Source organism: Leucopleurus acutus, assembly GCF_964270905.1.
Source record: "Leucopleurus acutus genome assembly, chromosome: 6".
Classification (NCBI taxonomy): domain Eukaryota; kingdom Metazoa; phylum Chordata; class Mammalia; order Artiodactyla; family Delphinidae; genus Leucopleurus; species Leucopleurus acutus.
In genome coordinates this window covers 82897152-82917791 of record NC_139149.1, presented here as the reverse complement: position 1 = coordinate 82917791, position 20640 = coordinate 82897152, and the positions used below count along the sequence as shown (strand labels likewise).

The 20640-nt window shown below is 40.8% G+C and overlaps 1 protein-coding gene across 2 annotated transcripts in view; it reads left to right on the top strand.

Moving 5' to 3' along the window:
* Nucleotides 1-20640, top strand: part of SATB2 (SATB homeobox 2) — a 187042-nt gene that overhangs the window by 130685 nt on the left and 35717 nt on the right. For both annotated transcript variants that reach the window (XM_082841654.1, XM_082841653.1), the window contains 2 exons: nt 2973-3128; nt 19890-20087. In XM_082841654.1, coding sequence (XP_082697780.1) covers nt 2973-3128; nt 19890-20087 — 354 coding nt within the window. The remainder of the gene's footprint in view (nt 1-2972; nt 3129-19889; nt 20088-20640) is intronic.

The window sequence follows — 20640 nt, the reverse complement described above, 5'->3', positions numbered from 1 at the left end:
CTTTATTTTTATTTTTTAAAAATTTTGGGGCATACATGTTGAGCTATTGAGTTGGACAAGTTGTTAATTTGTACTAATATTTACTTCTATTAAATTCACCAACATTTTTGCCACTTTTGAAGCCCATTGAATCATTACAGGAGAATCCAGCCATGCTTCATGGCCATTTAATTGGGCAAGTCTTCTCAGGAAATCACTCCTCCTTGTTAGAAAATCACACAGGCCTGTGTGTTTTGTTTTCCACTCCTTCGTAATATTTTTCCAACAAGATTATATCTTAGGCATCTTTTCAAAGACCTGGTAGCTTTCAGAGCCAGACCAACTTACACCACCACACAGTTAAGGTCAGGACCCTGACTCAGGACCCTGACTTTGCTTTTTTAAACAGCAAAAAATCCTGTCTAGAAAATTCCTAGATCAAGGTGCCCTTTAGGGATAAGTGTACCAGGGAAATTGAACGTTTAATTTCACAGTTTTGAGATTTCTGAAAATAAATGTAAAATGTTTTTCTCAAAATAGTTTTGAGAATACAGTCATGGCACTGACATTTTTACATTGTCTGGAACATTCTTCTTTTTCTGTTGGTTAAACATTGAGAAAGTTACTGAAGACTTTTAAAATATTTCATGATTACCTACTTATCCAAAATTCTTTACAGAACTATCTCAGTAGCAAAGATCCATAGTACTGTAAGTCTTTCATTGTGCAGATAAATGTCAGAGGGGTACCCACTGATTCAGCCTTTGAGTTGGAGCCAGCAATGCCGGGCGCGCACACACACACAACCTTGCATAGGTCCATGGAGATTAGTTTCCAGATCCCGTCAGTACTTTGTTATCAGTTTAAAACAAATTGAAGACTTTTCAAGTTTCCAATTCAACCTCAAGAGCCTCTTCTCATAACCTTCAATTGGCCAGTATTCCTCAATGTACTTAAAAATAACAAAACAACAGTACAAGTATAAGAATAATCATTTATTGAGCACCTATTGTATCCGATATTGCAAACATTTTGCATGAATTGGATCCTCACCATTTTGCACTGTTGTTCTCATTTTACATGAGGTTTACATTTTAGATGAGGAAACTGAAGTTTAGATGGGTTAAATACCTTGTGTAAGGTCACACGGCTGAGTGATAGAGCTAGAATTCGAACTCTGGTTATTCTGATTCCAAGGCTGGGCCCTTAACCATATATTTCAGTGCTTTGACTTTAGCCCTCAGTGTTCTAGAGAAGATTTGACCAGTCAGGTGAGATTAGTCAGTGAGGCTAATAAGAAACCTGCATTGAGAAAGGCAGAAATGGTATGCCAAAATATGCACTTAACAGGAAAAGCACTGAACGTTAATTAGAAGTTTCAAGAAGAAAAGGGAGTTTTCTTGAAAAAGATGAGAGAGGATTGGACTGTTGAGGGAATAGCTCAAACTTGAGGGCAAGAAGAAACATGTAAAAACAGCACCCATACGAACTGGAGGTTTTGGAGGCAGAGTAGCACAGTGATTCCTGAGCCTGTGCTTTGGAGCCTGAGAGACTTGAGTTCAGATCATGGTTATTTCACTTGCTGCTGTTTCCCTTGCTGCCAGCAAGTTAAGTATCCTCTTTTATTTTCAGTTGTCTTCATCTGTAAAGTGAAAATAATAATGTCTAACTCACTGTGTTCTTAAAAGAATAAGATGTGATAACAACAACCAAAAAGCACTTTTTGGATTGCCTGGCACGTAAAAAGTACTACATCAATTATTCTTATTATTACTTTGCAGTAATTAGAAAATAGTATGAGACAGGGAATTCAAAGGAGAATGGCAAAGGTCACTGAGCGCTCTTAGGAATCAAAGCCTTCCTGGAAACTTAGGACGTAACTCCGGCTTCAAGACCCTGTTGAGAATGACCCCATGGTGTCCACCCTGCATGCCATGTCTTTCTCCAAACCTGCATACTGTCAGTCCAGCATACTGTCAATCCAGCAGGGGAACAACAGCTCAGGACATCCACAAAGGGAACATAGTGGTTTAGGATTCTAGGGCAGGTGGGGATGAAAAGAGAAAACAATCCACTTTAGACCAAATCAGCTGGCCATGCTCAGGAATGCAACGGTTGGGGCAGACTTTTCCCTTTGTCCTGTTGCCCTGGGTTCTGAGAAGGCTGCCCAGCACCCTCTCCTTACACACCAGAGCAAATGCTCTGCAGTCTTTTGGATCAAGTAGATTCAAGCGTTTTAGGGTTATCCTAACCCCAAGAAGTACAGACACCTTCTATATTGTCCTTCATTTGTCTCTGAAACTGATGGGAAATCATTCAATTAAAACGAGCACGGCAGACTACATAAAACCACAATATGAGTTTAAGAAAATGAAGACGGCACTTCAGAGGCATTCTGAAGCCTCGTTTTATGAAATGAAATTTTGTTTCATTTCCACTGATTTCCTAGGTGAAATTAGGTGACTGTCTGGGTAGCATAATGATGATAATGGTGGGAAGCCATACATACTCGAATGACATACGTAAAGCTTTAATAAAGAATGAGAGAGACTCAGGGGAGTGCATTAAATTGAGTAATAATTTATTATTTAGAGACCTCTACCCATTTACTCATTTTTTCTGGAAGAATTGGCTCTTCCTCCAAGGTGTACTATTTTCAGAAAGAAAAAGGTAACTGTGTGTGTGTTCTGCATGCTTGTGTTGCAGGTAGGTGATCGCTTGAGTTTGGTGCCCAGAGTAGCCATCGTACCTGTGAACTGTCTCAGCTACTGTGAGGGAAAGAACAAGGTTGACAGGACTCTGCATGTCCTATAGGAATGCACTGCAATTATTTCCAATCACAATTAACCTGATTAGAATAATGGACAGGAAGTGTCCCTCTGTAGCTAATGCAGTTTGGCATCAGCTGACTGAAATCCTTTGATAATTTCTGCACAGATGGCTGGGCTGAATGCAGCGCTTTTTAAATTATTATTTTCATGGTCTCTTGGTAGGCCAAAACCTCGACACCGACAACAGACCTCCCCATTAAGGTGGACGGCGCCAACGTCAACATCACAGCTGCCATTTATGACGAGATCCAACAGGAGATGAAAAGGGCCAAGGTGTCTCAAGCCCTGTTTGCCAAAGTGGCTGCAAATAAAAGTCAGGTGAGTGGTTTTTAAAAGAGCAAAAGTGAGGGCTGTTCTCCTCCTCCCACCAATAAAAATACATCTGTTCCTATAATAATAATAACAACAATAATAATAATCCCTAGAGAACCTGTCGTGTTCTGCATTTTGCTCTATGGTTTGCTTTTGTTCCCATCAGAGTTCAAAATAGAGACTAAGTCAAAACCCAGTTTTTTTTTCTTTTAAAGAATTGTTTTTTCAAAAGGAATCAGCCTTGAATGGTTTCCCTCCTAATTCTGAATATTGCTATGTACCCTTTCTTTCTTTCTTTCTTTTTGGTATTTGAGCAAAACTTAGTGTGTTCAAAACAGCATCTTCCTGAGACCAAGTTTTAGCCAGGTCTCATCACCTCTCTTATTCCCACCAGGGAAATGGATGACTTTGTTATAATCACTGCTTTTCCTCAGCCCCAGAGACACCTTGCAATGTCAGGTGTTTCTTTTATGTATAGAATACAGTTGTTTTTCCAGGAGAAAACACACATCGGAGAGTGCAGAGTGAGTGCTAAAATCTTTAACAGAAAAACATAGACGCTTATCCAGTACAATTTTTCAGAGTGCTGGGATTGTGGGGAATGGAATGCTCCAGGGAAAAGGGTAGACAGATGCTTAGGTTTTTTATTTCTGAAAGCAGAAACAGTTGATGGGATCTACTCTGTTTCAATTCATTTAAAGGGACAACTACCGCCCTATCCTAGAATGGGTTAGGTTGAGGCGCCTACTTATTTATCCCTGGGTTGAACAATTACCCAAATGCAGGGTAGAGGAAACAAAAGTTAGTTAAAGCTTGATTTTGAGAGTCCTTTGATTCTGAGCTTGATTTCCTCTGTGGCCTTGCATGACAAATGTTTTCGTCCCTACATATGTAAATGGTAAAATGGTCCACCATCTCCCTAACAAATCTTCTGTTGTGTGCTATAAAGGAAGGAAGTTACTGAATATTGTATTAAGCAAGGTGGTTTTTAATGAAAATTAAGTTTTTAAAATGATAGTCAGATGCTATATTTATACTAATTATATGGTTTTGGGAATAGCCTTTTTTTCCTGTGGTTTTGCAGTAACCTGACTTAAGTTATTTTTCAGATGTTAATAAAGGGAGAGCAGTAGAATATCCAGCAATTTCGAAGAGGATTGAAATATTGGTTTCCCATTTCAATTTCGATGTAGTAATCTTTCCAGATTATTCTTTCTCTCACAATGAAGTCATTGAAATACAGTTTGCTAAGATATAATGTCCAACCATAGTATGAAATACATGAAAAGAAAATACCATAGAGCTTTCTTAAACTGTTAAATGCATAAAATCCCGTGTACCACATGGCAAAATATAATGAGAGTTGGAGCTGTTAAACGAATAAAGCTGTTAAATGCATAATGCCACTTGGCAAAACTACTGTGCATTTAATGGTTTTCCACTGTGTAATAAAGGACATATGTGGTAAATGTGCAGTAAGTATAAAGCTACACAATTGATTCTGCAAACCTGCCCCTTAGTTGTGACTTGACATAAATATCAAAGCTTCACTCAGTCCTCCTTTTATAAGCAGCTTTCAAGAAAATCTGAAGGCCACAGTCTGAGAACTTGACTCAGAATGCTTGTAATCTTCCTGTTGACTTGGCACTATTGCTTCTGGAAATAGTGATGCCTCCAGCATCCCCAAGTAATTCAGGTGGCTGATTGAAAAGTGTGCTTGCCAGTTGGACAAACTTAGCTCTCCAAATTTTTGTTGCCTCCTGAAGAACTCAGTAGCCCTGTTTTTGCCGAATCTGGAGGAAAACATAGTACTAGGAATTAATATGCTAAAGGATGAGATTGAGCCTAAATGGGGATAAGATGCTTTGATTTTCTTTTTTCCTTTGGGACAATGATTTCATTCTCATTTATGAATAGGGAACTTTATTTGTAAGTAGCTGACTAGATTTGCAAATCAGGCATTAAGTTTTTTAAAAATGGCATTGCCAAGCAAAATGAACTTAACTGACAGTTTCAAAGGCAATTTAACATAAGTTATTCACTCTACTTTGTAAGCACTACCAGCATTTGCTTGATAAAAAGCATACTTAGTGAAATCAGTTGATGTGGTACTTTGCACATGTATTTGGTGTGTATCCATAAGATGTGTGTGTGTGTGTGTGTGTGTGTGTGGAGTGGCTGAGAAGGCAGACGAAGAGCAAGGGCGCTCCATTCTCTTGGAGGTGAAATTAGGAGAACCTTTAACAGGAACTCTTGTGAACTGTAGTGGGTTTGGAGCCTGGGAGGCCCAGTTCAAACATATATAGTAACCCCTCCCCTTCCATTTTAAATGTCTTTTAAAATAGAAAGGAAACCCTCATAAAATCTCATCCACTGCATGGTGTGAATTACTGTCACCATATTAAGAATAATACCTAACACTGCCTGTGTGTTAGGCACGCTTTGAATGAAGAGTAGGAAAAAGGGAGGACATTTTGAGAGATTAAGGGTGGTGGGCCGAGATGGTCCTTGAGGGCTGTAAGTGTTTAGGGAACAGGCACAGTTGGAGGAGGGGTTCAGAAAAGGAACTGAAAGAGTGACAAACGTTTGCAGTTTTGCCTGTGGTCCTGTTGGGGAAAATAGTATTACTGGAAAGTGTGTGTTTTCTTAGTGGGTGGGTTACATCAGGGCGCATTTGTAGGGTCGTAGACCACCTGTTCCTTTAATTGGGCTTCAGTTCCTTTGTCATGGCCAGGCCAGTCCATCATCTGATTCCACTGAGTGCCTCCTATCTGACCCTTGCCCCTTTCTTCATGGGAGAGAAGTCAAAAAAGTAAAGCAGGGGTAAAAATAAGAGGGAAAAGTATGCTTATGCACGTTTCACCTTTTACTTTTGCTTCGCTTTCAATTTAGGATCAGTTTTAGGTGGTGTGTGTGTGTGTGTGTGTGTGTGTGTGTGTGTGTGTGTGTGTGTGTGTGTGTTCTGAAGACTGTTTTCCTTTTCTTTCTGCAGAATGTTCAGATTATTGGTCTTCATGGGATAGGATGTACTATGGTCCATGGTTGATCTCTGTGAACTAGGAGTGGGAGTCCTCAGTAGGAGCCACAGTGCAAAGGCATATGGCATTTTCTACACACCTTCAGTATGGCCCTTACATACAAAGGGCCTCCAAGGAATGAGTGCCCCAGCATGCAATTGAAGTGGCTGTGGGAACTCCTTGCCCCTTGATAGCTTCTTGAAATCTCCCTGTCCCTCTTACTCAAATTCTGTAGGGTTACTTTCCCCTTTCCTCCCCAACTGCAGCTTATCAAATGTGATCTGGGCAGTGGAAATCCAGTAGGGAGCAAACACAGTGACCGTGGGCACCCTCACTGCAGTCCTCCAGGGCCGGCCATCAGTTGCCCCCTTCCCCAGACATTAATTCACGGCTTCTCTCCTGCCCTCTTCTCTTTTTTATATAGTTCACAGTATTCAGCTCATGGAATGCTGAGGATCACCCAGAGGCTGGTTTTCTTTTGGAAAGAGAGTGAAACTTCCTTTGTTATTTGTATACCCAAAGACCCAACTCTACATATATGACTGTCTTTTCCTACTAGGTTTGGGTGAAAACAGAGTAGGTAGAGGAATGGGAAGGGGCTTATTTTAATCCCTGTTCTACCTTGCCCCCATTAAAAAAATAAAACGAACAAAAATGTTAGAAGGGCACTGGGTTTGCTTTCTTTTTTCTTTTCTTTCTTCCTTTTTTTTTTTTTTTTTTTTTTTTGGTGGGTGTGGGGTCTTGCTTTCTATATTAGGAAGGTAGAGAGAATCTGAGACATTGCAAAAAGGAGAAATAGACAACCTGGTTGTAAAGCTCAGTTGGTGGTAATGAAAGGGCCAACCCCAGAGTCTTCTGGGATAAAAGAAAGGGAGTGATCTGGGAATAAATGGACCCAGAGGGGTCTCTGATGAGATGACATTGGAGATGCCCTCATCTCCACCAAGATTTAAAGACCCCTGCCAATCCTCCAGTTCTGCTCCCTGCCGCGCACACCTTCCCAGGCCCACAGGTTGCAGGAGCTACCACTGGGACCAGGAATGGGGGGGGGGTCCTCACTCCTACTACAGAAGAGGGAGGGAGGCACAATTGTGATCCCACTGCATCTGGGGAGAAGGAGTTTCTGGCCTTCAGTATACAATTCTGAAATCATTTCCTCCATAGAAGCTGTGTTCTTCATGGTGACTGGATTTCAGTGTGTTCTAGGCTTTACGTACGTTAGGATTAAATAGATTTTGTGTACTGACTGGCCTTTATTCCTTATCACTGTCTCACCAAAAAAAAAAAAAAAAAATTCTGTGTTCTCACCTACTGACTTAACAAGTTATAATCCTAAGTAGAAGGCTTCTTAAGCTTTAGATGTAGATTACAAACTCAGATTTTATGGACATTCTTCTTTATTGTAAAATATCTCCTTACAGATGATCTACTTTGCTTAACAGGCTAAATGATTTAAAATATACAGGTCTTTCAGACATAGAGAATGGACTTCAGGACATGGGGAGTGGGAAGGGGAAGCTGGGACGAAGTGAGAGAGTGGCATGGACATATATATACTACCAAATGTAAAATAGATAGCTAGTGGGAAGCAGCTGCATAGCACAGGGAGATCAGCTCGGTGCTTTGTGACCACCTAGAGGGGTGGGATAGGGAGGGTGGGAGGGAGACGCAAGAGGGAGGAGATTTGGGGATATATGTATGTGTATAGCTGATTCATTTTGTTATAAAGCAGAAACTAACACACCATTGTAAAGCAATGACACTCCAGTGAAGATGTTAAGTAAATAAATAAATAAACTAGAAAAAAATATATACAGGTCTTCATGGCAGATCCTTTTATAAGCAAAAATAAAGACAGACAGCTGTACATAAAGAAAAATAATTGGTATATTATTTGGTTTCTTTCCTTCCTTTTATCGCTCTTTGCTATTGGAGTTTATATCACATTCAGTATATGTGCTAACATATTTTTTTCATTCAATCATGGGTTACTATATTAATCTTTGCTTTTGTGTCTCTTCTTAAAAATATCCCAAGCACAAGTTAGTTGTACATATTTCCTTTTTAAAGAAATAGCTTCTATTTTATGATTACTTAAGTAAAACATCCTCGTTTTATTTTGTATTTTTTATTTTTAATTCTCAAAGGCATTTCTTTTCTTCTTTAATGTTATTTATTTTGAATAGGTAGCATATGTTCATTGTACAAGCTTCAAAAAGAAACAGAAGCGTATACAGTGAATAGTTTTCCTCCATCCCTCACCCCCTTAGCCATCCTTAGAGGCAGCCACTGCTAACATTTCTCCTCTATCTTTGGAAACACAAATGTATATACTTTTCTTGTCCCTATGCACAAATGACTAGCATACTTTACATGTGATTCTGCTTGATTTTTTTCTTATAAATCTCAAAGATCTTGCCACATCAGCACACAGAGCCCCTTCTTCTTTTAAGCTGCTGTATAGTATTCAGTGGAATGGATGCACCATGATTTATTTGACTCTCTTCCTTTGATGGATATGTAAATTGTTTCCAATCCTTCCATATTAAAAATGGTGTTTACATTCCAATTGACCTCCTTGCCAGCAATGCCCAAGGGTCCCAGCCCCTATACCCTCACCTAAGACATTTTAAATGACTCAGCTGACTACAGTTTTGGCACATATAAAACATTTACAATAAACAAAAACGAAACAAAACAAAACCCTGAACAACTGGAACCTCCCGCCTCTCGTTCTCCCATGAGTTGGGCCCCTGAAGGTGAAGCTAGGGCTCCCGCAGGCAGGTCCCGAGCTAGTGGTCTGGTCTGGCTCCCCTGCACGTGCAGCGGCATCTGGGGATGGAGCCGCACACCGCCCTACTGCGCTCCTCCCGGGGCCCACCTCCCCTCTGGGGCCTGTGGGCCCATGCAAGCGCTGCAGAGGCCCATCACGCTGAGTGCCACCTGCCATTTGTGGGGCGGCAGGTGACAGGAAGAGACCGCGCACCCCCGAACTGTCACCTGCATGCCCCAGCTTCATTTTTAAAAATGTAGAAAATGAAGAAAAGCGTAAAGGCAAAAACATGAATCACCCATAATTCCACCATCCAGAGATAGTTGCCATTAACCTTTTAGAGTCTTCTAATGTGTAAGTGTGGGTTTGCACATGTGTGTTTATATCCTAGTTGGGATCACACTGTAATAAGACAATTTAAAACTATAATTTTCTTAAGGTCAACTTTTCATGTGGGAGAGTAAATTTATGAATTATAAAATATCTTGTTTCATTATTTTGTTTCTTAGCCTTTAGAAACTATTGCCCAAGGATCGGTTTTGCCACTTTGCACAAAATATGGTTTGACAGTTACCTTATTTATTAAGCTCTCTTTTTGGAGATGGCTTTATCGGGGCTGGGATTGCTCGGGCTATTGGAAGTAAATGTTTGATTACCCCAATCTCTGGTATAAAAAGTGACAGGAAAAGCTGGCCGTATGATGCCCATTGGTGATGAGCTGGTGGTCTAAGTCTCACTCGCAATGCTTTTGCTTTTGTCGTCTTTTCTTCAGTGCGTAAGGCAGACTAAAATGAAGCATGTGGCCTTGACTGAGTAGCTGCCCCTTGCTGCTGGGCAGGTTTCTTTGGAACACATTTTGACAACGTATCAAAAAGCAGTTTCTACTCTTGTCAACTGGGGCATGTATATTACAATGTCAGGTCTGTCCACCAAATTCAAATGAAAAAAAATTAATATATTTACACTACACTTATCTTTTTTTTTTTTTTTTTTTGTGGTACGCGGGCCTCTCACTGTTGTGGCCTCTCCCGTCGCGGAGCACAGGCTCCGGACGCGCAGGCTCAGCAGCCATGGCTCACAGGCCTAGCCGCTCCGCGGCATGTGGGATCTTCCTGGACCAGGGCACGAACCCATGTCCCCTGCATCGGCAGGTGGACTCTCAACCACTACGCCACCAGGGAAACCCTACAGTTACCATTTTTAAAAAACTGTTATACCAAGTAGTGAAGAAATTAGGCTTCTCAATATTCTTAAATGCCAAACTAAGTGGGCAGTCAATAGAGTGATGCCCAAGGGTCAAGTTGAACCCTTCACTTTCTTCCTTTATCTCTCAGCATAATTCAAAGGATTAGATTCTTTTGAGAAGTGATCAGCAGAAATTCCTGCAAGATCTCAGTTTTTACATCAGTCTTATAATGAGGAATTGGGTTCTTTTTACCACTCCTGCAATTAATTATGTTAACGTTTCATGCCCTAAAACTAGCCTTTATGGGAACCCATAATTAGATATCAATGAAGGTTAATTACAGTTTGTATGCAGCTCATAAAATGTCATATACCTTTATCCATTGCTAAAGTTTCTGTACTGGTTTTAAGCACATTTTTATGTACTGCAGAAACCCTTGAGTTGCATTATTTTGCCTGTTCATGACATGGCACCTTTAGAAACTTGCATTTGACTTTGAAGCAAATCAGGTTGACATATTAAAAGCCATCTTTCTGAACTCTCCAGCCCTCTTTCAAAGATGACATTGAGTTAAACCATGGTTCTTACAGTTGGAGAATGTTGGTGCCTGTGAGTGGTTCCTCCTGTTTTGCTGTAGAGACCGTTTAATCATTTTGCTTGGGACTTCCCTGGTGGCGCAGTGGTTAAGAATCCGCCTGCCAATTCAGGGGATGCAGGTTTGATCCCGATCCCGGAAGATCCCACATGCCGCAGAGCAAATAAGCCCGTGTGCCACAACTACTGGGCTCTCTAGAGCCCATGAGCCACAACTACTGAGCCTGTGTGCTGAAACTACTGAAGCCCGCGCGCCTAGGGCCCGTGCCCCGCAACAAGAGAAGCCACTGCAATGAGAAGCCTGCGCACCGCAACCAAGAGTAGCCCCGGTTCGCCGCAACTAGAGAAAGCCCACGTGCAGCAACAAAGACCCAACGCAGCCAAAACAAAAAAAGATCATCTTGGGCTTCCCTGGTGGCGCAGTGGTTGAGAGTCCGCCTGCTGATGCAGGGGACACGGGTTTGTGCCCCGGCCTGGGAAGATCGCCCGTGAGCCATGGCCGCTGAGCCTGTGCGTCAGGAGCCTGTGCTGTGCAACGGGAGAGGCCACAACAGTGAGAGGCCCGCATACCGGAAAAAAAAAAAAAAAAGATCATCTTGCTTTCACAGGGCCAAGACTAGGATTAGGCATGTAGGCTTGCTAGGTCTCGGGTGCAAAATTCAAGGAGGCTCACACTTTCAGAGTCACGTTCCTTAAATTTTGCACATTAGTCGCTTGCTTGCCTCACTCTAGTCCCAGCCCTGATCTTTCAAACAAGTCTTATGCCTGGTTTTCTGCTGTGTCTGCTTTCTTTCCCCCCTGCACTTATGAGTTTTTGAGGCAGTGTGCATAATATGTAGGGGTTTTTTTGTTTGTTTTATTGTTTTTTTTTTTTTGCGGTATGCGGGCCTCTCACTGTTGTGGCCTCTCCCGTTGCGGAGCACAGGCTCCGGACGTGCAGGCTCAGCGGCCACGGCTCACGGGCCCAGCCGCTCCGCGGCACATGGGATCTTCCCAGACCAAGGCACGAACCCGTGTCCCCTGCATCGGCAGGGAGACTCCTAACCACTGCGCCACCAGGGAAGCCCTCATAATATGTAGTTTTGTATCATAGGTATGCTAGAATTTGGACCTGAAGTCAGGGACTAGAAATGTTTCAGTTGTTTCCTCCTTGATATTTTAGCCTAGTACATTTTGCTGTTAATATCTTTCTAGTATTTAAGTGGATAGGACTCCAGATTCATTCTTTTTGACAGATAAGGATGTTTTTTTTCAGGTACATGTTCCCATCTATGTGTATATGTATGTGTGTACATACTTATATAAAGTCATACTAAATCTCTGTCCTGTTATATAGCTATGTATATCCCGTATTTCTACGGTAAGGAAGGCAACAAGATTTTATGAAATCCCCTCTTGACTTGGGCCCTTTATAACAGAGGTTAAGGAGTTGTTAAGAAATAAAATTTTCATTACTCTCAATTACAGATTCACTCTTTGCAAACACATCCACAGAAATGTGAGACACATGCCCAGAGACAGCTGAAAATTAGTCCCCATGAAAATACAGTTTAGAACTTAGTGTACAATTTTGAGAAATAAAAAGAGAAGCAGATCATTTTTACTTATTACATTCAAGGTATAAAATAATTAACCTTGAACTGTAACCAAATGCTCAGCACAAATCTTTTTTCAGGTTTAGATGACCTCCTTGTCAGGGATTCATTGAAGCCCTTGACAAGTCTCCCTTGCAGTTTAGCCTTTTATCCATTTCAGTTTTCTTGATTAGGTTATCTTGAATCATTAGGGGGTTTATTTATTTTAATAGACACTTATTGGATTCATGAAAGGAGAATTCGGTGACTAAGAAACAAGAGCTGAATATTATCTGGCTCATTTCACACTTCAGAAGAGTCTCAACCAGCTGAAGAGAAACTCTTTCACAGTTACAAAAGTTTGTTTGGGGACTTTATGTGCTTCCGTTTAGAAAGTGAACTGCCTGTAGTTAATAATATGAATTTTCTTTTGAGTCGCTCAGAAAACATTCCCTTTTGGTTACATATGCTGACATTTTCTGTATTGAAGATGTGGGTGAGTAAATGGCCTTTTACTTTCTGTTGCAAGAAGCCTTGTGTCATTCTCCTGAAGAACTGTTCATTTGCCGGCTTATTCATTGGGGTTCCTAGATGGGCAAAGGTGGAAGGGGATTCTTACTATTTGTAGATTGAGTTCACTCGTCAGCTCTGTGATAGGTACATCAGGGGGCACAGTAACGACTGTGACAAGGCCTTCCCTTCAAGGCCAGTACAACCTTACTTAACAGGAACAAACGTATTTACTACATCTCTTTTTGGAGATCAGAGCAGACTGTGAACTTGCATTTGTTTCTTAGCAAGTCCTGGTTTGTATTCGTTTTGAAATATTATAAAAACTAGGAAATTTGTCACTAACACAGAACTTAATTTTGTTTTTAAAGGAGAAAATATGGGAACAGGGACATGTTGGAGTTATTACCTGTATCCTGGGGTAGGAAAACAAGCAACTTAGTACACAATGAAATTTCAGTACCACGGACAGGAACCCCACTCTTTCCATCTCCTTCCCCTCCCCCATCACTTAAACCTAAGGCTTGGAGCTAGGATTCAAACCCATATCTGATGGGCTCCAAATTCAGACCCTGGGCTGTATTATTGTTTTCTGAAAGACCTCCTTGTTCATTTGAATAGTCTCAGCATTTGGTATGTAGTTTGGAGAATATGTCACTCATTTATTATCTACTTGAGTTTTTAAACCTTTCAATATTTTTATAAGTGTAATAGATATTGTCCTTCCTCATTCATTTTCAGTGTGAGAGAGCTTTACAAATTCTCATTTGAACAACAGCAGCATACACATGCACACACACATACACGAAAATGGTTAAAATGATGAGAATAGATTTTTTTAAATGATTGATATAGTTTGGTACTTATGAATATGTCATTTTTTTAAGAATGAAAACTTCTGGAAGATGAAGCTTAGCAAGTATGTAATTTACCACTAGCAGGCCACTGTGGGCCTTCATTGATACCCAGCAACATGATTTCACTATGAAAAAAAAAGATATCTAGGCTAGGGTAAGTGGTGTTCTTGACTTTATCATAGTCCTTTCTCCAAGAACTTCTTGTTAAAAAAGAAGGAAGGAAGGAAAGTAGGAAGGGAAAGGAAAGAAGAAAGAAAAGAATTCTTTGTCATGTCAGTTTAAAAGCCTTCAATGACTCCCATGGCCCATAGGACTAACATGAAATTTCTTTGCATGGTATTCTTTATGACCTGACCCCCACCTCCATTTCTAGACTGTGCTTTAGCCACACAAAGTTGTTTCTGATTCCTTGAATGTGATAATTTTATAAGCCCCTGCATTTGCTGATAATGTTATCTCTGCTTGGAATGTGATTGCAATCACTTCCTCTCCCCACCTGGTGAAATTCATCTTTATCTTTCAAGGCCCACCTTATGAGTCCTGTTCTCTGTGATCACATATTCCCTGAACTTCATGGTCAGAATTACCTAATTACCCTTTGGTGATCTCAGCTAACCTTTTAAGTAAAAAGCATGGCCCACAGTAGATGGGTGATCAGTACAAGCTTATAAACTAATGTTCTGAGAGACCTCTGTCACTGTTTGCATTTATATACTGTGGTAAATTGGATCACCTCTTTTCTTTATCTTATTCTTGCATTAGAGATGGGGGAAAAAGAGCCCTCAGAATGTTGACAGGGTTGCTTTTGAAAACTAGTGCTCTCCCCCAACAATAACTCTTTTAATTTGAGGCCATGAAACATTCGTCTGGGCTAATTTCTATGCACTCTAATAATTTCAATTCAATCTATTGAGCATTTATTGAACATCTATTATGTGCAAGAAACTATACCCTGGTCTGAAAATGCTAAAGTGGGTAAGAAACCAACAATTTCCCTCCACCCCCATTAAGAAGCTGACTGTTCTGATAGGGGTGCAGGCATGCCCAGCAGTAACAAAATAATCATCAAATTGTGAAAAGGTATAAGCAACATGCTTTCAAATTATGCAGGGGTGAGTAAGCAATTCTTACAAGAGATCAGGTGAGACCATGTCAGCTGAACCTTGAAGTACAACTTCTCATAGCGGGGGTAGAGGGTTGAGTGAGATTTTCCAGGAAAGGGAGTAACATAAGCAAAAGCATGAAGATGGGAATATACCAAGCCTATTCAGGGACTGTGAGTAATTCACAGTGGCCGGAGGACAAGGTCCATGGGGAAATTGAGGGGAGATGAGACCATGAAGGAAAAACAGGAGCAAATTGTGGTTCTTATTGTTGCCTCTTCTAATGCTCTTGAATTGTGAACTAGAGGTGTCTCATTTAAGTAAATCCTCAATAAAACTATCAGTTTACTAAAAGAGAAACTATGGGGTTATTATTCATCTTACAAAAAGAAATAATGATACCTTTCTTCAAGTAGTAAGGATTCCTAATACATTTACAACATTATTTGCTTTGTAAATTTAGATTGATGTACAACTTTGTAGGAACATGTGGATTGTAAACAAAATATATCTTGACTGGTGTGAGTGTCACCTCACCTGCATAGTTGGGCAGAGGTGGTCAGAGTTGTTTTTTCTACTGAGGGAAATATATTTGTTTAAGAGACTGATGAGATGACTAAAGTGAGATGTTAATAGGTATTATTTGCTTATGCCCTGAATGCTGGGAACGCTTTATCCATTGATCACAGGGATGTAGCCTTTGAACTTACCTTCTTTCTCTGGGTTCAGATTTTGAAGGTAAAGGTGTTTTAATCATAAATTCCTTAGCATCATTATACTTAGGTTCCATGTACATTTTCCTATGTAAGTTCCAGGTAGTCTCTGTATTTTTTTTAACTTTTTATTTTGAACACATTTTAGACTCACAGATTTTGGAAAATAGTACAGTTTCCATATATTTCTCACCTAGCTTCCCCTACTGTAACAGCTACATCACCATAGTGCAATGCTCAAAACCAGGAAGTTAGCATTGTTTTAATACATTAACTGAACTGAAAACTTTATTCTAATTTCACTAATGTTTTTAATTAACATTATACTAAATATTAATAGTATTTCCACTAATGTCCATTTTTTGTGCCAGGATCTCAATCAGGGACCATATTGTGTTTAGTTATTTATCCTTAGTTTTCTGCAGTCTGTGACCATTCTTCAGTCTTTCCTTTTTTTTTTTTTTTTAAATGATCTTGCCACTTTTAAAGAGTACTTGATTGGTTATTTTGTTGAAAATCTCTCAGTTAGGGTTTGCCATGATTGGACTGAGGTTATGCATTTTGGGCAAGACCTCAGATACTGTGTTGTGTCCTTTGCAGTGAGTCATATCACAGAGTTCATGGTTGTGAATATGTCATCACTGGTGATGTTGACCTTGATCACTTGACCAAGGTGGTTTTATTCTTTGTACTTTGACCCTGATGGCTAATCATTATCTGTTGTTTCTGACAAATAACAAGGTAATAGATCATGGAATGTGGACCTGGAAGGGAACTTAGAGATCATCTTCTGTAAACCCCTTCTTTTATAGTTAAGCTTCCAGAAGATCCAAGAGGGTAACCACTTATCCAAAGGTCACCCAATAATTTAATGTCAGAGCAGGAACTTAGCAGTTTGGTCTCCAAATTGAATATTCCGTGCTTCCTAGCTGTGCTCTGGCACATGTAACTTACTTCGCCTCAGTTTTCCCATACTAAAAATGCGAAACTGACTGAATATTCAGCCAACCTTTGGTCAAAGCTTACAACCAGACTGAAAGAGAAATCACAGCTAGGTATATACACCACAGCTCCTGGTGCCTGCTTACAAGGCTGGCCAAGGCTGGAATCAGATGAACTTCTGTATCAGCATCTCCGAAATGAAAATAATTCTCCTGGAATGCTCCACATAACACATAGGGAGCAACAACAAAAAACCTACTTGAGATTTTAACAGAAAAAGGAGATTTGTTTATTAATAATTCATGAGTTCCCATTGAACATGCACGACAGAAACAGTGCTATTCAATAGAGAATACTGTCATCTGTCACTGTTTTATTTGACATTTACACTTTTTTTTTTTTTTTTTTTTTGCCTGATACTGCAAAACTTTCTTGGATGGCATGCAAAAATTATAGAAATGAAAAAAATCCCAGTGTGGGGACTCTTTATCTCTTCTGTGATGGGTTCACTCGGTTACATATGTGTGTGTTCAGGCAATAGCGTGGCACTTTCTGGCACATTCATTAAGCCACCAAACAAGCTAATAAGAGACACTATTGAGAAAACAGAGATAAGCATCCCAAGTGGGCTGGTGGAAGGATCATGTGAATAAAAAGATGGAGGGTGAGATGGGAAGTGAGGTGGAAGAATAGATTTCCGGGAGATAAGCGTACAGGTCCGTGGAGTGAGCAAGTGAGTCAGAGTGAGGGGAAAGCGAATCATGGCTGCCATGAAGAAAACTGACAAAAATACACTGCCATTTCCGATGCAGAATAAATATTTATAGATGGCATCAGAGGAGCTCCACCAGCAGGGAATATCGGCATTTAGTAGAAGAGCAAGTTAGACTTGGGAGCACCTTGCAGTTTTGTGCCACCGTAAGGCTCTTGACAATGTTTCTGCTCCGTAGGTTAGTTATTATTTATAAAAATCACAGAACCAGCTGATACATTCATAAGCTAATTATTGAAGCAGCTGGGTACACATGGTGCAATATGTCCAAGGCTGTGAAGTATCACAGATTTCTTGGGGCCTGCTGTGGTGAGGGTGCGCTGTTGAAGGCTCCATCCCTTAATCTGATCAGCCAAGCAAACACTTTGTGGGGAAACTAGATTAATAACCCTCTAAATACCATGAATGTGCTTCGTCTTCAAAACTGGGTTCCCTTAAACATGCTATTAGCTCAGCTCCATCAGGGATTTGAGGAAGTTCTCTGGTGCCCTAAGAACAGGGTCTTGTCGCCTACCTCCCTGTGCCAGAAATTAATTTGGTTTGCTTCTGTCTGCACACATGATCACACTTGTGTCTAATCCGCTCCCTAATAGCTTCAAGGTCAGGACCTTGCATGTCAGTGGGCAAATTGAGCACTACACTTCTTAAAGACTGATGGCAGACAGCACACAGTCCATAACGAGGTCTGTAGTTTGTTCTAAGTGGTTGTAATGAGTGCAGATTATAACAGCGCATATAAATCAAATGCGGCAATGAATGTTGTGCGAGACATTCCGAGTATCATAAGTGGAGATACCACTCAGCTGTCACCTGTCTCATTTCAAGCTGTGGCTTCCCACAATGCAATTCACTCCTCATGCGGAACAGCAGGTGCTGTCCTCCTTAAGGTCTGGGTATCTCAGAACTTCATCTTTTAACAGATGCAGGTTTTTGTTTTTATTTTCTGTTAAACAATTGGTCTCCATGCTGTAGCCTCCCCTGGGAGATGTTAAACATACCTGTTGGAAACATTTGAAAGAGTTCAGTTGGAGACTTATTCAGATCTGTGAAAAGACAGAGAAATGGAGCTTACTTTTTCCACAGATGGTTTGTTTTCCATTTCAAGAATTCTTTGCTTTGTACAAAGAAACCCTTGAGGAAACACTTTGGGACTAGGAGATTTTTTAAAATATAATTTATTTCCTGATAGGGATAAAAATTGAATCGTCTTCAGTTTTCATATATGTTGCACCTTGAAAGTCAACCATTACCTGTCTCTCAATTGAGTCGGAAAAAAAGAAATCTATGAAAATACTTGGGAAAACATTTCCAAGCAAATGATTAGATATCTTGTTTTCATTCTTCCTAACCCTCTAACTCTCCCCAGCTCCCAGTTTATTGCAAGAAAAGATCAGGTCTGCACAAATGTGGCCTCTCACTTGTAAAAACAAGGCAGTGTTGTGTTACAGATTAGTTTATAAATCCCCAGTGGCTTCACAGTTCAGTGCCTACAGCTGCTGCAGATGGGCCTGGGTTTTTGTCTCTTTGCGGTGCTGCAGCCGGCAGTTGAAGGAGAAAATGGAATGATCAGGTTATTAACATGGAGGCCGCGAGGAAGAGGCTGCACAATGAGAACAGCTGGTGTTGCTGTCTTGGCTGATGCAGCGGAGATAATCAAATCTTGCCTTTTTTTGGGTAAAGGCAGAAGACACAGTGGAGAGTTAGACAAACAACAGCTTATGATATTATAAGGGGTTTTTATAATACGTGTCAGGAACTTTCATTGGCTTACAAGTTATGATATAGAATTTGTTGAGGTTCGGGATTTATTTTTTACAAAGTCGTTTGTGTTTACTTATGCACCTTTTTAGAAAAATTCTTACTCTTGCAGGAGGCGTGATGTGGGACAGTTCTTGTTTTTAAAATTAGCAACATAGCTTGGAAATGATGGGTTAGAAAGCTACTGCGTAAAATATTTTGACATGAGTCAGTGAGCGATGTTGACAGCATCCTCTGTATTATTTTCATATAATCCATCATTATTTGCATTACAGTTTCTTTCTTGTGCAGTTGCAAGAGAACATCCGGATGCCAGAGTTGGGAGGCAGACATTTGCAGGTGTGACCCGTCCGACTGCCTACCTTCCTGCAGGTGTGGCTGAGGCAGGAAGGTGATGGTTAAAAGGGTCTGGAGCCCATGGCGTTCAGAGATTGAGCAGGAGTACAGTTTTTCATTCTAGCTAAGGTTGTTATGGAGGAGTTATTGATAATTGTGAGGCCATTTCCTCCCTATTTATACTTAGGTATTTTTTCTTCTTTAGAATTTGCCATTTTGCAATACATGTTTGTTCATCTTCACTTTTTTCTTGGAATGGAGTACTATCCAATTGGGTAATTTTTAAAAATTGTTGCTGACGAACATGAATTACTCTTGCTGAGAATTGGATAGCTACAATCTTCCTTGAGTATCTTTTACAAAGGAACTGTAAATTAATTGAGAATATATTCAGTAGGAAGGGTGATAAGATAATTAATAAAGACCAAAGATCCTCAGGTATTGGTGTAACTATATGCGTGGTCATTGGTTGGTTTTCAGAGTTGTCAGGCTGTATCCCTATTTTCCCAGTTTGGTGGGAACAAGTTTGATGTAAAAATATGATAAACTGGTATGGTACTTGACTGCACTCAAACCCGCCTCTGCTGCTCTGCACTCTTCAGGTTAATTCAAGTGACCTTCTCTGTTTCTAGGGCTGGCTGTGTGAACTGCTCCGCTGGAAGGAGAACCCCAGCCCAGAAAACCGCACCCTCTGGGAGAACCTCTGTACCATCCGTCGCTTCCTGAACCTTCCCCAACACGAGAGGGATGTGATTTATGAAGAGGAATCAAGGCACCATCACAGCGAGCGCATGCAGCACGTGGTCCAGCTTCCCCCTGAGCCAGTGCAGGTGGGCGTCCCCTTCTCCCACGAACCAGAGCAAAGCTGTTGGTGCCAGTAGCTGTGAAGGGTCATAGGGGCACACCACATCACCTCCCCTCGGAAGGTGTCTCATGCCATGTCCCCCAAAACAGAGGGCCCTGTTTTCACAGTGGGCACAGTGTGTGTGTGTGTGTGTGTGTGTGTGTGTGTGTGCGTGTGCACACATGCTCGCTCTCTCTCTCTCTCTCTCTCTCTCTCTCTCTCTCACACACACACACACACACACACACACACACACACACACACACACAAATGACTGAGAAGTCTAATCCAAAGGCAGCTGCTTTCCTGAGAGCATTTTACTTGTGGGATCGTGAAGCCAGAGAACTCATGGAGAATTAAATCTCCCAATTGGAAGCCATAGTTCATTGTTTCCATCAGTTCATTTTCTAAAGAAAAAACTCTGAAGTAGCCAATGAATTGATCCAAAATTCCTCAAGGAATATTTCATTAGGCTGAGGAAAAGAAATTTCCACATGAGCTAGGGAATACCACTGAACTCAGTTGAACCTTTGAGAGAA